Source organism: Centropristis striata, chromosome 8, assembly GCF_030273125.1.
Source record: "Centropristis striata isolate RG_2023a ecotype Rhode Island chromosome 8, C.striata_1.0, whole genome shotgun sequence".
In the NCBI taxonomy this organism is placed as follows: domain Eukaryota; kingdom Metazoa; phylum Chordata; class Actinopteri; order Perciformes; family Serranidae; genus Centropristis; species Centropristis striata.
The window spans coordinates 33,437,552-33,455,307 of record NC_081524.1 but is presented as its reverse complement, the minus strand read 5'-3'; the positions used below and the strand labels follow the sequence as shown (position 1 = coordinate 33,455,307).

Sequence of the window (17,756 nt, the reverse complement as noted above, 5' to 3'; positions counted from 1 at the left end):
CTTACTCATTAAAATAAAGAAAGGCTTCATTTATTAATACTAGCTTTGAGTCCACATGTATCAGCTTTCCCGGGTGGCATTTGAAGATTGTCTGAGCATGACTCGTGGTGTTTAACCTTCTGAACCCACTCTATTTCACATAAGGATAAATAATATGACAGAAGGAGCCCTTGTAGTGATGAAATTGACAATGTCCTTGAGAGGAAAAGAAAAAATGCTGATGAGCGCAATCTTAATGTTAAAAATGAATGTGAATGTCAGCAGCTGCATGGAGGTGAGGGATGAACACTACCACAGACATTTGAAGGTAAGGATTAGTCAAGCTTATCTCATTAGTGTCTGATCAAAACAACAGAAATTACTTTTAAACCTGTGTGTGTGTGTGTGTTTGCTTGAAGCTACTAGTACTGATGGGGTGGTGATTTGCTTGTTAATGCAGCTTTTACTGTTAGGCAAAGCAGTTGTTTTATTGACTGCATGTTTTTTATGGTGTATTAATTAAAAAATGATCTTGTGATCGTCTTTTGGATCTGAAACTGACTCCTACCTCAGCCTAGTCTAACTCACAGGATGACAACATGTTGTCATGAGCCTGCCATTGGCTGCCTATTTAATGAGACATTCTCCTCTCCTACCGCAAGCCATCGCTGCATCCTGGGCTTTGTGCTGCCCAAAAAGGGGTCGTGATTGGTTTAAAGAAATACCAACAACCCAGAATGTTTTTCCCTTACCCCAGAATGATAATGGGTTCGGTCACCAATCTCCAGTGCTGACACAGCACTGTGGAGAGAGGTCAGGCTATGCAAAAAGTAACCTGAGCCTGAAATGCATAGAAAAGTAGCAATACAGGTTTTTTTTTTGTGCACTTTGCAGTTCACATTCTGTTCTTAAAAAAACACCTTTTCCTCCTGATGATGTAGGTGATGGTTATGCCGCACCAGTCAGATCCACTCATTTATGAGTGGGAGTTCAGACCAAAAATAGCCAGCTTTCAAATAATGAAAAGGTGTTGATGTGACTGTGTCGCTTCAGGTAAAGGTGAAACAAAGAAGGGGTGTCTCTTGGCTCACTGGTACAGAGTGGACTACAAAACAAATTCTTATTAAATGTGTAAATTCATCAGAAAACATTGCATATCATTTTCAACACTTGAAAGTCACAGCACCACTCCGGTCATGATAAAAACAAAGTAAAGTGGCCTGCAGCAGTCCAACTGAACTCTCCCAGACTCCGTTTGACTGAATATAATTTGGATGCTACCCATTTTGGGTCTAAAATCTAACTCACCATGACATTCAAATCATTATCATTATGAGATGTTTAAAAAGTTACACTGAAGTGACAAGGTCAGTAATGTATGTTTGATCACTAGTTTTGCATTTCTTCCTCTGCTGAACTCTGAAGACACAACACATTTCTGACCTAAGGTAATATATTTACCAGCTGCTCCTTATGGGCTGTTTACACAAAAGCTTGGCAAGTGATACGCTGCCATTCTTAATGAATAGGACCTGGTGTTCTAGGCCAGCACCGCCTGCTGAGCTACAGGCATTTAAAAAAGGCACTCAGCGCCACCACAGGGGAAAGTTGAGAAAAGCTCAACTTAATGCAATGCAACTGACAACCAGGTGAGAGCCGATCATGCTCATTTTAATGCCTGCAGAAGCGGAAGCACAGAGTTGTTTACTACTCCGCTCCACTAGTGGATTGAGGATTGCTTCCAGCGCAGATACAGGTCTGCAATGCCAATCAGTCTTGCTCACTTTGGCGAAAAAAATCCTTGAGAAGGTGAAGCCCTGCCTATGTCAGTTATGATAATAAGAGGGAGAACACCACCAACAAATGCAGTCTGAGCAGAGTATGCAAATGGAATGGTCAATGCAATATATGCATATGGAATAACTGTGTGTGTCAATGAGAGTATGCTAACAGATGTCAGTAAATGTTTGTTTATGTTTAATCTTTGTTGCATACTGTAGTTACGTTGGGTGGTCCTCAGTAGGTGCACGTACATTCATGCGAGTATCATATTGGTGTGTTACTGGGTGCTTGCTGCCTGCCTGCTGTGATTATAGCTACAATTGGTTGTGTCCAGGGCTGAGAGAAATATACCTGCTGTTTTCCTGCTGAGCTTGTGGCTGCAGGTGCATCTGTGTGTGTATACCTCAGTGTGTGTGTGTGATGCTTCTGTTGCTGCTTGCTCATCGTGTCTGTAGGAGGTGTGTGCGCTTCAGTTCACAATAGCTTGTGTGTGTGTGTGTGTGTGTATATGTGTGTGTGTGTGTGTGTGTGTGTGTGTGTGTGTGTGTGTGTGTGTGTGTGTGTGTGTGTGTGTGTGTGTGTGTGCTCGAGAGTTACCTGGTGTTTCTGCTGCTGTTGCTTACTCAGGTTACGGCTGTAGGTGTTGTACTTGACAATGTCCTGGCACATGTCATCCACTCTGTCCATCAGAAGCTGAAGGCTCTTCTCCAAATGGTTGCTGGAAGAAAAAAGTAAGCGCGTCATTCACACTGTTTTGTGCTGCCGTCAGCCCTCGTGAGCAGCAGTGACGTACATTCTCTTATTCATAAGTCTAATTTTCCTTTATCTGAACTTAACTTTAATGTTGCCGTTTTGGACACACAGTGGAGTGCATTTATTAGACACTTTAATCCCATGTACACACACCAGTTGCAGCAAACCGCCACGCACGGTGTTAGTCTGAACATCAGGGGCATCTTCGGGTTAAATGTCTTGCCCGATCTTTGACATGTGGACAGAAGGAGCTAAACATTGAACTGCCAACTCTGGGATTAGTGGAAAACCCACTCTACCTCCTGAGCCACAGCCGGCAACTCCCACACAGACGAGAGTGCCACTTCATGCCACATTTCATGGTTGTGGGCTATCCACATAAAATAATTTCCTTGACCCAACTAAAGTTAGACTGAAGTTGAAGAAGTTTTGCACCTATTTTTCACCACTCTGCAAACATCCCTGAAGGCAACTTTCTGAAACATAAAACTTTATTAAATAATATTTATCATTGTTATATATTATACAAACAATGTAATACATCGTCTGCCAAGAAAACTGAGAACGTTGAAAATAAAGAATTAATAGGAATAAAAAAAGTAGCTAAATTAAAATTATTGCTGTTTTTCAGTCAATTGCTGACTATTAAAAACATCTTTTTTAATTAAAAATTAATAGCCAACTTCATTTCTAAAATGTGGCAAGCAGCATTTTCTGCATTATATATTGTGTAAAGTATCAGACAGCAAATACACCATTATCAAAAGGCGTTTAATAGGCCTATATCAGCAGATAATAGCCGTTGGATGTTATCTGAACTTGTCTTCCTAAAATGGAGTAAACAATATATATATATATATATATATATATATATATAGTTATGAAATGACCTATATCAGGACAGAAGATTTTGGCCATCTGATCATCAGCTCTTCCTTCACATTTGGCTGAATGCGATCTGCCTGCTGGACTGGATTTACTGATAACTTATGTTCGGTATCTATCTCAGTGCAAACCACAAATGCAGACAGAATGCCCTGCAATCACAAGGCTATCTGATCAGCCAGATCACATCCCCCGGTTGTCTGGCTTGAATCGTGATACAAATCTTGAGCCAGGAGTAAATGCAATTTATACAGTTAGACCACCTTCTGATGAAAAACCTCAAAATGCTCTTTTATCTCAAGCAAATCTTGCAAGAGCTCCAAACAACCCCTTCCAGTGACAAGGGAAACTTTAAAGGGCCTACAGACAAAGAGAGATCTCTCTTCCTTTGACACTGAACCACAGGATGTCATCAAGTCGCAGCTACTACAAATGGAAAACGGTGTGTAGTTGTAGACACTTTTCGCAGCCTTAAGATGGGTCTTCAGAGACCTTTGGGTGCAGTCTGAAAATGCTACATTCACATTTTTCAACAGCCCATATTTGCTATCCATTCTGACCTAATCTTTGAGTTCACCTCCCACCAGATATGTTGCTGAAAGACATCTGACATGAAACCACTCTCCAAGGGTTTTTGAGTACTCAGACCTGAGGACCTTTCCTCTTGTCCCTGTGCTACATGTCTCTGCTCTGGTATCACATTCCTTATCATTTCCCCCAACACTGTCACTGCTGACAATGCTCAACACAACTTTACCAGCATTCTTCCTCCATTTCCTTCCCATGAGCCCAGTTCTAACACGACGTCTCACTGCTGCCTTAAGTTCAGTCTTGACAAGGCTGCAGTGCTCTGCTTCAAGTCATCTCCCCGTTGTACTTTCCTCTGTGGAATTATATTACTTCATTTATGAATGTCTGGGTGCTACATAATGCAGCATGTACTGTGGGAAAACAGATCCTGAATGTTTATTTAAATGGCAATTGTACCCGCAAGGACTGCCAGTACTGTGTATGTTTTGGCTGTGTGTACACTCGCGGTGATGTAACTGTTTAGTGTGTGTGTTTTATTGTTTGTGTGAATATGTGGAAAAGAGGAGTACATGTTTTGGTTGATTTAAGTTGCTTTCCTCTCCTGTGAGATTTTTTAAAATTAACGATTCTGTAAATCAATATTCCTGTGTCTCCCCTGGCTCCTCACTCTCTCTATCTCCTGTTAAAACTTCAGTCTTCCGCAGTTTGAGTGAGCTGTAGTCAAACATGTATTGACATGGGAAGCACAATACATGTTAAAGAGCTTCTTCACATTGACACTGTGCTGCTACAAGGGGAGCTCTTCTGAATGGCTCCTGTGTCACTTGAAACAAAGTGTGTGTGTAATTTTATAAGGGCCTTAGGGCTTCCACGATATTAAAAAGTAAGGTATGCACATGACAATTCCAACATTCATTTCAAGAGCCATGAATTTACTATTCTTGGTGTTACAAAGGTGATTAGAAATAAATTAAAAAGGGAATAGTTACAGAATGATGAAACGAAATTACAATCTTACATCAAAGCCACTGCAGTTCTGACTCTTGCACTTTACTATTAGTTACTATAAAACTGCCAGCACTTAAGTAGAGTGTAATGCATTCCAATTTTTACTATTAATGTCAGAACAGCATTAGTGCAAAATCTGGAAGTATTAAGTCAGCAGCCACAACACACACCAGAACAAAAACTAAAGGATTACGTTCATTTGTGTTAAATTATCCATCCATACATATGTAAAATGTATAACACCCAGAAGGCACTGATGATGATCATCTCAGATTAGTGCCCAGCTGCCTTCAACCCACATTCAACTGCAGGGTTTTCCCTGCTTTTGTACAGCTGAGACGCAGTGCCCAAGCATTTTTTTTTCACCACGTTAAAAACCGCATGAACATAAAAACAATGTGGAGAGAAGGTGAAAAGCAGACACTTGAAACAGGGTGCTTTGATATATTGATATAATATTCACATCTTGCAAAAGCAAAAGCACTTCCAAAATGATGTTCATCATACTAATTGGGCCCCATATACTCTGGCTAGGTGTTTAGCAAATAAGTACAAGAAGACTTTCGCTAAAGTACTATAACTGTGTTATAAACGTTCATTCTCTAAACAATGTGGAACCATAACATGCATGTGTTTCTGCAGTGGCTCATATATTGCACACCCGTAGCTGTCATTTTATTGGCCCTGGTGAGTGGGAAATAAATCAAATACCCAACCCAAGAGGACTTAATAACATCACGAATGCTTTAAACACACTTATTGCAACTCAACAGCCCTTTCTGTTGGAACATTAGCAAGGTCCTTTTTGTAAAGTAATTAGTTTGCTGTTTGTAATAACCTTTTTTGGAAATAAAAATAAGTAAAGAGCGAATCTGCATACAATTTTACAGAGAAGACATTGCCAAACTAGAAGGGCTGTTATGTGTTTACATAATAAAGTAATTATTCTACTATGGCAAGTTTTTTGGTATATGTGTATGTATATATAATACAGTAATACTAATGGTCCAGAGTGATGTAAAATGACATAATGGTAAATAAGAAACCTTGGTCAAAAGCCCCCCCATACATCACACACATACACCCACACCCACGCACACACACACCTTAATTACATTAACATGCAAACACACGTACTGACGAAGTCCCTCTGGCTTGCTTGCACAGAGAGAGGAAACTAATGTAACCACATGTGTGCAGATAATTGTATCAACACAGCTGATGATTTATCATGTTCTTCTCACTTGCTTGACAATCTCTAACACTATCTGTTTCAGGGCCTGACACCTGCATGAGGTGTGTGTTAATGTTGGTGATCAAACATTCAGTCTCAAGGTCTGCCTGCTGCCCTTGTATGTATTGCAGAATGCAAGGTACAGAAAGTATGGTGGATGAATACTGCAAATGGGTTTTCAGTCAGATTGCACTTCTTTATTCATCAAACTTCAAATTGTGTGAACAGGGTATGATTTTCAAAAGCTCATATTGTCTTTCCTATAGTTCTGAACGCTGAGCCAGTCCCATAGTATTTGCCTGTGAGGACGGTTGTGTGATCAGTTTGTCAACCCTCCACTGCAGCATCAGAGCTGTAAACATGAAAACTGATGGCCCAGGACCAAATCTCGCCACAGCACTTCCCTGCAGAGTCCCTCCGACTGTGTCAAAATTGATTCTCGCTGACGAAAGCCCATTTAAAACTATTTCATCGAGCAATATGGTAGCTAATTTGTGTGGTGCGCCTTCATAATATATGCAAAGGAAAACATTTAGTCAGAGCAGGATCCTTCAAAACATCTGTCGTTTATGTATGTGTCAAGTGTTTGAGCTAGACCGAAGTGCGCGTGTGTGAGAGAGAGAGAGATTCAATGCACTGCATTTTGTTTTATTTTGTTATCAGTTTGTATTTCAGGATTTCTGAGCATCTTCCTATGTCCTTGACACATGCTCGACAATGAAAAGTTGCTGCTACTACTATCGCCTTCAAATGTATTAAGTCTGCTCTCTTCTTTACTGTTTTTATGTCTTTTGTGCATGATCAGTAGGGACTGTACGTTTAGAAAAGCCTGAATATGCAAGAAAAACATACTGATACTCATAATAGTACAAACAATTACTTGCATTTCAACAAACACGATGATACCAATTATATATGGTTGGAAAAATTAGATGTTGAATAATGTATTCTACACTACATAGTGCCTGGTGAAATGCTCCAAAGAGCTGAATTATTCAGACGGGTCAGTGAGCCTTCCGATCAATCCTGAATTAGAAATCAAAGTCTACACAGGGACTTCCTATCATCACCCATTCTGTTTTAAGGTCAGGTTCAATGGCAGCCCATACACTGCACTGTATGTGTGCTCAGGCCTCCGTGCTCATATTCACACAGGACAATAGAGGACAAATTCTAAAACTGTATTGATGTGCAAGCAAAAATGGGCTGACATTCAATAAATCGAAAGTTCAGAGGGGAGTTCTTTAACAAAGCTGCCAAGGAAGTGACTTCCATTCTTATAATGACGGTTTTACTCTGGTGGAGCCTTTTTAACTGATGGACTGGGGCACAATATGGATCTCTGGCTTGCTTCTGTCGCAGAATAATAGCTTTTAAAGAGGACATGAAATAGCCTAGATCTAAAATTGTCCCAACATAAGTTTATAGTATTATCTTGGTAAAAGTAGAAGATAAAAAAGTATGCATAAAAGTCATATTTTTAGACAGATTTATGGTGGTTTTGACACAAATTCATAATCCCTATGTGACTGAACACCCTATTCATTTTGTGTTTAAATCCCTACCTCCTCCCTCCCTGTCCATTATCATTATTTCATTGCAAATAGAGACTCGGAGCTGTGAAGTCCATCTCACTGGATGAAGTTAGTCTGTCAGGGATCATTTTTCAACAGTGCTTTTCCTTCGCAGCAACATTTCTGTCACCGCCTCCTTTGTGGCCCGATTTCCACTTATGCCACTTCACCTTGCTCACTTGCCGTAGTCTTCCTACAGCTGCAGCTCTTAACAAAGCCTTACATTTCTTCCCCTTTCTTACTGCACTCAATACCCTTTTCCCTTATTGAATACATACCATCAGTATAGTCCTCTTACAGCAGAAAGCCTTGTTTACATATCCCCCCATTGTCCAACATTTCTATGCAGAAGGCCAATTACACTAAGCAGACTGGAGGTAATGGACTAACACGTTGCTCATTCACACAGAACAAAAAGTAAATATGGGGTTTAAAGGATGATTTGTAATGAACAATGTCAGCTATTTCACAGTGGACAATCTTTAAGACGGGTAAGGACTATGCAAGATGTCCCACACGCAGAAGGCTTTATGTCCTGACATGAATAAAGGCTGCTTCGCAATATTGCAAATATTGAGGCATTTCAAGGCTGTTTGGGGGGGAAAACGGCTACATAAATGAATTTACATGCATGCTATCCATCACCACGATCAACATCATCATCTGTGGTAAGAACAACCCTGTTTGCTGGAGTGAAACTGCATTCACTCAGCCTTAGACGTAGATGACATTGACAAATGGTGCTGCAGATTGGAAAATGAGACAAAAGGAAAAACATTAAATAAAACCCATTATCGTTGTCTTTTTTTGAAGGGGTGGAAATGAGGAGAAAAGGGCGGGGCTGTCAGTTGAAGATGTAGAGAGACGGACGCTACAATCCAATACAAGGACAGAACTGCGTGGCAATCTGACAACTTCAGGAAACAATTTCATCTTGCTAGACATCCCATCGGCAGACATGCCGGGAAGCTCATGGGGAGGGCCAGGCTGCTTCTGGCCCATTTCAGGTCATATAGAAAGCTATGTTTCAACTTCAGGGTCGTCGTTTGGAAAATGTAACAATATGCATCTATTTGACAACTTCTAACAAATGACAAATGCTGTGGCGACACTTAGTTAGCCAGGCGTATGCATTCTACAGAGCTCTGTGCATTTATTCTGGACTTACTTGTGTGACAGGAGGACACAGATGAGAAGAATCACAACACCTCCTTATACACTACACTGCAGTTTCTAAGTAAGCACAGAGTGTTTTGCGCGCTAACAGTGTGTAAATCAGCACTTTGAGTCGTTATTGTGCTAATTTCTCACACCTGCCCCCGGGAAGCTTCACAGCTGTTGTTCCAATTGCAGCGGTTTATCTCCATAAATGATTGCTGATAAATTCTCCTGAGACTGATGCTGAGAGCCTCTGAGATCTAAATGTGAGACTTTAAGAGCCAGCCTGCGAGTTGATATGGTGGGGTGATATTTGTTCATATTGTGCTCATTAGTGATGGAAGACAAAGTTTGACGGCAGGTCCTGTTTTCCGAGACATTTCTGAATAAATGTTTTGACATTTAGATGTGGCATTTACTGTACCTAGTTTTGGCCTGTATCCCATTAAAAACAGCCGATACTAACCCAAGGGTAAACCGATAAGTTCCTGAAATAGGACAAGTAGTGGAGTATGTCTAAGAGTCAGAATGTGTATATGGACTGCAACTCTGGTGTGTTACAGATCTGATCTAAACAACAAATACTTGTTTAGGGGGTTTCTTATATACAGGTCTCCAACACCTATTCCAAAGTCAATTTCAAGCATTTTCAAGCTTTTCTAGCACCTTACAGCTTTGGTAAATTACATATGTATGTATATTACAAACCATATATAAACTATACTGATGATGTCACTTCTTCATCACATTAAAATATGTTATTTTGCAATAAACAACCAGAAATTATGTTTTATGACAGCATTCTTCTTCTTTGACAAATTAAAGGGAAACACAAAAAAAATAATGTTTTAAAATGTGTCACCTGTTTGTAAGTAGACTTGTCATCTGATTTGACCTAAATTTCAGTTTCAAGTACTTCAAAAGCACTTTTCAAACCTGGAGTGCATGATGTTAAAAATTCAAGTTTTTTTAATTTTATTTCATTTATAAAGATTTCCAGCACCCGTATGAACCCTGTTAATATCTCCAGGATGTTGTTTCTATGACTGGTATGTTGCAGGTTTAGAGACGTCCTGATGCTGAAGCAGCGATCCATCTGGCATTGCAGCCCAAGCAGGGTAAAACAGGTTTTATACGATTAAGCTGGTGTTCTCTTGAATCTTTTCATTATTACCAACAAAACCAACACAGAATTTATCGTACTAACAAGAAGCCACAGCCTCATATAGCTTATGCCTATGTGCCATAAAAGTCCATTATCCTCTAAAAACTATTAAAACCACACAAAAGAGCCAAAGTGTTGCACTGGGTGACATATTCCTTCATTATAGCAAACACGGCCGGTATAGTCGATGCTATTCAGCTCATTGTTCTATTTTCTCCAGAGTACTCCAGTTTATGACATCGCAGGTCCGCTAAACCTGACCCTTTCTTCATTAGTGTCGTCAGCTGCGTATTCAACCTTGCGAGATTATCTGTATCTGACCCACACATTGTACATTTCTAATGATAATTTCTGTGGCTAATGATAAATGTTAAAGCAAACTAAAAAAGTGGGGTAAACACAGAGCAGCGTCTGTGAGCATTTTATTTCCAAAGATCAAAAATGCAGCTGGTGTTATTAGTCTATGTTGTTGTTTCAGAATAAACTATACTGGCACGGTTTATTATAATGAAGGAATATGTCACCCAATGCAATAATATGGCTCTTTTATGCGTTTTTAATAGGTTTTTGGAAGACAATGGCGAAGAAGCGTGAGCTTTGGCTACACAGACTATTCCTGTTGAGTAAGATAAATTCATTATGGGATTCGGTCTTTCCGTGGGATTCATGTGATAGTAATAAAAAGATAAAAATCAAACTAGCCCTCCTAAGAAGTGCTTGAAAACAGTAGTGAAAACATGTGTGGTGGATAAACATAAACTAAACGCATCAGTAGACTTCTTATTCTTTTCACCAATCTGGTACACTTTAGACCAGTGCAGAAGACACAGATTAATGCGCAGGAGTTCCCTAATGTCAAATCAATTTTAATTTAGAAGTAGCTTTAACTCATGTCTTTGAAAGCACCCTGCAGGTTTAAAGAGATGCCATAGCATGGTTTTAAAGCTTGTTAGGAAGACATTATTCTTCAATAGATATGTATGCACAGTATTTTGATAGCCATGTGCAGATGAATCAAATTGAAGTGACATTTTGCTTAGTGTTGGATGGTTTGGGGTGATGTAATTTCCATTAATAACTTGTTTTCCTGGATTTGATTGTGAAGTGATTTTGCACAGAGGCTGGTGAGACACACTGAGGTCTGTTGATGAACGTTATGATGACAGTATTCCTTCAATGTTGGATTTTGCTCGTGTGCTTATAAAACACCATGACGCACGCACTGTCATAAAAATAGAAGGTGCTGTAATGTAATCACACAACAAAAAAAGTGATCGTGAAATCGGACTCTTAAGTCCAAAGACGAAAAGCTTCCTACTGTTATGATCTAACACCGGTCTCTCAAAGTGCAATTTAACAGGATTCATTTGCATGTTCTGTAAACAGAAGACTTGAAACTTCAGTATAAACAAAACAAGAGAGATTTTAATTTGAAAGTCGAGAGATAAATTAAATCACTCCTAAGTATCTACAGCAGGTAAATCTTTTAGATCTCCTACATGTTTGCTGCAATGTCAGTGTTAGATGAGAAAATTTACAGCGAGATTGAAGGGCGTGCTATTTTATAGAGGACAGATGTTGATAGACCCTCACGACGCCCCAAAGGACCATATAGAAACCTGTTGGAACTATTTGATCTGGATACGAAACGTACCTGCATTCACTCTTAACATTTTTACAACCAAGGTATCTGGCCTAAGGCCTTCTGGGTAAATGACTCTACAAGCTTATGTCTGACCTGCTTGAGAGGTTGAGCAGTTCGTGCTTGTCGGCGACCGTGGACTTGTCTTCCAGGTCCCACATCAGTACGTTGATGAGGTGAGAGTTCTTGATGAGAATGGGCACCTCCTCGAACATATGCTCGAAGCCAATGTTGGCCTTCTTCAAGCTGGAGAGTGGAGAGAGAGGACGGGAGAGACAGAGAGGTTAAGGTATAATTTGTCATAACCAAAAACATCATTACCTGTTCACATTCAATGCTTTTACACACATTTTTGACTGCGTACAATGCAAATTAATAAACAAGTAGTGCATGTTATTTTTTGTATGAATTCTGGAAAAATCTCTGAAATACACTTCAACTATACTGTCCAGCCCTAATTGGCACCACAGTGTTTAATTTATTTTGCTGACATGTAGCCATACTTTTTTACAAAAGCAAGAGGTAACATCATTTTATGTCTAAAACAACAAGTGTTTTCAAAAAGGGACGACCTTTTCAGGGAGCACATTTCAAGTAAACAAAGAGTGGGGAAGCTTAACAGTTGTTCTAGTTGTAATGCAACTCTTTGTATTTAACATCTGCTTTGTGGCGGGCAGAGATCTTCACAGGTCTGCTTTTGACATCGCTCCCAAATTTATGTTTTGTTCGCATATCTTACAAGAAAGGTTGAAAATGGAGCACTGCACTGCTTCCACTTGGCTTGTACTCCTCAGGAAATTGTACCTCGGCCAAATAAAAGCAAAATGAATAGTAATGTTATCCATGTTGCATTTTGAAATCGGAAAATAGTGTGCTACAGTAGGATGTCCATATTGCACACCGCGAGCAATGTTAGACTCAGTAGCCTAAATGACTTTTTTATGGGCTCTGCTGATAAGTGTGCAAAGCACCGACCGGTTTTTAACCACCTCTTCTTGTTTCTCAGGAGCTGAAAGCTGCATCTCTCTCTCTCTCTTTCTCTGACATGGGCCTGTTAACACAAAATGGAACTTCAAACTTTGCTTAATGTCTCACATAAATCCAATAGCATTGACTGACTGCCCTGGTTCAGCCTGTCACTTGTGCACTGTGCATGAGCTACAAACTAATGTCTGTATATGTCTAATGTTGGCTTGTTAGATACATCTTGCTCGTTATGGGATCAATACGCTCGCTGCATTAATCCACCATGTGCACTGTGCCAGAAACAGAGATGTTTATATAATGATTGTCCGTGTGATAAATGGGGGTGTGAAGCCTCATCTGATTCTGATAAGGTAATTTTGAAAAATGTTGTTTTGTGTTGCAAAAAGAGCATCACCTCAGGCAAACTTCAAGAGAAGACTCTGAGGCAGCGGAATTGGACGGTACTGCCTCAGGCTCCGAGTGCGGAGAAATAAAATCAGTATGGATAACAGCCGTCTATAAGGAAAATCTATCATAATATAAATAATGTTTGTTGTATATATTGGCACAATTATCTATCTGCAGTGCTTTAAAATATTTCCTACAAATTATGACCTTTTCAAATGCCTGCAGAGCGATTTAAGACGGCGTCTATGAGGAAAAAGAAGGAGGGCAAATTCTAGGCAGGACAAATTGCCCAACCCTACTGGACTTTGGCACACTTAATGCCATGCTCTTTCCAAGTTGGGCCCCGCTGGACAAAGCCAAAGGTTGACTCCACAGGCCGACTAATTTGATGCTTCATATTGTGTGCTCAAGTGCAGGCTATTGACCACTGCCTCCATGGCCCAGCGGACTTGGAGGGCAGTTCAAAGAGATGGGTTTATTCAGCGCTCATCTATGCCTGCCTTTCATTTCAAAAAGGTGCACAATATTTGCAAGCTTATGTAACATCAAATACATAAACATAAAAGAGACCGCTTTTTACGCACATTGTCGTGGGGGTAAAAATGAATCGCTTTTGAAGTTCCGCATCTCTTGAGAAAAAAAAACATTATTGATATTCAGATTTTTTAGTCTATTCTGAAATGATAGGATCGAGATCAGATTGTTGTTTTGTGGCGATATTGTCCTTTCCTGCACTGTGCTGCCCTCTCTCAATCATGGGCTTATTGGGAACACTGATAGCTACAGATTGGAGCCGTAATAAATCATAGGAACTAATGAAAAGCTGCAGAAATGAGAAGGATCCTGACTCTGGGCCAAACACACTGGGTCAATAACAGAGTTGCTGGCAATAGAGACACACAGGTGGAGAAATATAGAGGAAATGGGAAAGAGAAATGAAATGATGCTGTTAAATTGTCCCTTCTCCCTGCACACACACTTGCTTTTAGTGAATTTAAAAATGTATATCTGGAGGTTCTGAGTGGACAGCAATTTGATACCTCTGGGACTTCTTCATTGAGCAGTTAACTTGCATCTGTCAGTGCATGTGTGTCCCTTCATGCATGTATTTGTGCATGTGTGGGTTTATGCACTCGGCCTACCCTAAACTGCCTGGAAAATGGTCCCCTCATTACATTCATTTTTAGCTGCAATTTAAAAGCAATTACGATAAGCCTTGGGGTCAGAAAAAGCGTAAACATGGTACATTTGTTTGACGGGCAAGGGCGAACTGATAAATCATCATCATCAGCATCAATCTGCAACAGCTACTAAATGCCTCCCCTGTGGATGCACAAGCCTATATTTGCATCCATTGAATAAGCAGAATCAAAAGAGCGAAAAAGTCAAAATATTTTAATTCTGTATTTCTGTAAGCAATGTGAGCCCATGGGTTTATTTACATAAACAAATGAAAAATACCAGCTTTGTCGTGGAAATCTAAACTTCTGTGTGCATGTGAGCATGAAATTCACCCATATAAAGTCTGCATTCTTGTGTGTTGTTCTTTGAGTTACTCACCCCTCAGGTGTGAAATCTTTCTCTTTGCAGATCTCCATGAGTTTGGGGGTGAGCCTGTAGGCCTTCAGGGAGAGGGAGCCTTGTGCCGTCTTTATGGGGTCTAGATGGATGAGAGAGAAAGAGGGAAATAATGTAAAACGTTTCTGTAAATCAATATGACTTTCTCTTTAGGTTAAGCTTCCTAAGAAATGAAAAGACAACAGTGGCTTCCTGGGTTTTGTTGGGTTGCTCCCATGTAATCAGTGCAATGTCAAATCTTACAGGCATCTGCTCACATACATTCTATATTCCATATTTTATACATATCTTAAGGTCTGGAGTTGCACCAGTGATGCATTATATACAACCTAAAACAGGCTTAGACAATGATTTGATCATAGTAAAATAGTGTACACCAAACCAGACATATGCACATATTTACATACATATGAACGATTCCTGAAGTGGCTATATCTTTATCACAATATGTTTTTAAAATTTAAATATATGCTTAAGATGTTGTGTAATCAAGAGCCTGATGATGAAGTTGGACATCTAACAAACTCCCTCTTAAATTGCCAATAGGCTAAACCAAAGTTAACTAGATCCACCAATACGATTTGGCATGATATGAGGAAAGCAATAATTAAGTTAGTCATCCATTCATGGAATACAGTGTCTGCATTGTGCACCGCCCACTGTCATAACCCAAAGTTTCAATATCATCTCTACCAGAATGTCTGTTGTGATTACTCAAAATAAAAGCAGTGTCGGGTAGTTAAGAGTTATTTATACAGCACAAGACTGATGCGTCGTTTAATTTTTTACACATTTCAAAAGTGTTTCAAACAGGTAAATGGGTAAATGGGTTTGCACTTATATAGCGCTTTCATCCAAAGTGCTTTACACTAACACTACGCTCATTCACCCATTCACACACACATTCACACTGGTGCCACCTGCCACCATTTGGAATTTATTCACACACCGATGGAGCAATTTGGGGTTCAGTATCTTGCTACATACTTCGACATGTAGCTGCCATGGTTGGGGTTCGAACCACCAACCTTCGGGGTACTGGACAAACGCTCTACCAACTGAGCCACAGCCTTTGGTTTTCTGAAAACCAGTATCCTCAGTGAAAACAGGTTTCTATCTCTAATCAAGAGCATAAACTTTTAATCTAAGAGCACAGCTGATTTCCCATTCCCTACACTTACACAGTCCCTGCTTCTGCTTACACCCTAGCTTACACTCAGGTGTATTGTTTTTTTTCCACATATTTCCTGCGCTCTGGTTAAGCGCTGCTCCTCACACCCGGGGTGCTTTCTCTGCGCTGATGAAACGTCATCAGATTTCTTGGATTTTCTGTGTAATAACCCTGTCAAAATCCCCCAGCCAATAGAATGCCAGACATAGTGTTTACCAATGAAATGATCCCAGCCTTGCTGTGGGTGTGTTTGCTTTTATTTCTTAGAGCGTCCCTTACAGCCGGTTACTCTTTAACCGAGTCCATCCACTCCCGCCCTCCAAGGCTTTGTTATATGTGCTTCCCTTACTTTCTTTACGACTTTTGTAATGAAAGAAGATGTAATATATATACACCATTGTGAACCCCGCTGTCCTTCTGCCTGGTAGCAGACTACATCATCAGGAGGAGAGCAGGCTGCGATTGGCAAATGAGAATTATCTCTGTTTTTTGACATTTTTGCCCACCGTAGAACATTTGAGAAAAGAAAGTTTTGTTTAAGAATTCAAGGTGTCACAGGGTAAGTGATATACAAAGTATTCATTTAACTTAAATTCTATTCTATTGGTATAAAGGATAAAACCCCTCATGCCTACAAGCCTACAAATATGAGCAATAAGAAGGGGAGTGGAGGACCTAGTGGTCTGTCCATTGCAAAATGGCATTTGCACAGCAGGCTTTCTATTATATTGAATCACTTCAACAAACTGAAGAGTGAAGCTAAAGTAACATTTTAAAGGACAGAAAATGTAAAAGTATCTAGACCGACTGAGAAATGGCTCAGCTGTCCAATTCTATTCCACATTTATGCTTTCCTGTTTATGCGATTTGCTACAGAGAGAGAAAGAGAGAGTGGTAATATTGGCTCAAACTGGACAGGCTGACAGCCACCAAACTTCAGTCTACCAGAAATGTTTGTGTGACTTATTCCCTTCCCAACACCAACTGTGGCGAGCTATTTGCCTACAGCAGGGCCACTCCCAAATAGGACGCAGCCAAAATAAATTCTTGCTGGCCAATCTCCACTTAGACTGGTTGGTGACAGCCACAGCTGATTAGGACAACTCTCTCCGATCCATCCAGGAAGCTTGGTAACTCAATCAAAACCAAGTTAATATATGTAATGGAGAGACTTGGGTTAAGATATGGTGTCCTGGTTTCTTATTGGTGTAAGAAAGCTTCAGCAATTCATAATTTTTGTTACTCAGGGTTTTTCATCTAATTTTCACCCATCTGTGTATACACACGTTTTCTGCGGGTCAATATGAGGGAAGCTGCTATGGAGCACAGGGAGGAGGGGGGTTGTTTGAGCTTTGTGTTTCCCTGTTAAAAAGGTTTTCCCCTGGCCGCTGTGAGGGTCAAAGTAAATAGGGTGTCGTATCATGTACAGTCTGTAAAAGTCCTTTGTGGCAAATCTGTGATTTGTGGCGATATAAATAAAATTGACTTGACTCTGTTAACCTCTTCAACTGTTCACCTCATGCAAGACAACTGTTGTTATGGCGAGCATATTTGACCAATTGCTTTAACAATCAACTCTAATTGTCAGATGTCATTAAAGGGAAGTTATTAACTCGCCAGTTGGCTACCTGATTGATTCATCCATCAGGATAAAAAGACTGGGAAGCTAATGACAAAGGGAGGAAAAAAGAAATCAATTTTCTCTCCCTTTGACTTTAAAAAGAGATAATGTCAATTTCTTTGAGGTGCTCTGATCCATTAAGCGGTGCATTATTGACTGACATTAATGGGAGCCCTCGTTCAGAATGAAAAAGGTCTGACTGACTGACTGACTGACTGACTGACTGACTGATTGCCTGCCTACCTGAGTGGCCAGCTGGCTGGCAGGCCTAGATCAGAAGGGTTCATATGACAGCTGGTTA

At 40.1% G+C, this 17,756-nt stretch overlaps 1 protein-coding gene across 1 annotated transcript in view; it reads right to left on the bottom strand.

Annotated features, from left to right (window-relative positions):
- LOC131976986 (eukaryotic translation initiation factor 3 subunit H) overlaps positions 1–17,756 on the bottom strand; it is a 63,151-nt gene that overhangs the window by 6,594 nt on the left and 38,801 nt on the right. The window contains exons 4-6 of the mRNA XM_059340222.1: positions 14,646–14,745; positions 11,808–11,957; positions 2,359–2,479 (exon numbers count right to left, since the gene is read on the bottom strand). Coding sequence (XP_059196205.1) covers positions 2,359–2,479; positions 11,808–11,957; positions 14,646–14,745 — 371 coding nt within the window. The remainder of the gene's footprint in view (positions 1–2,358; positions 2,480–11,807; positions 11,958–14,645; positions 14,746–17,756) is intronic.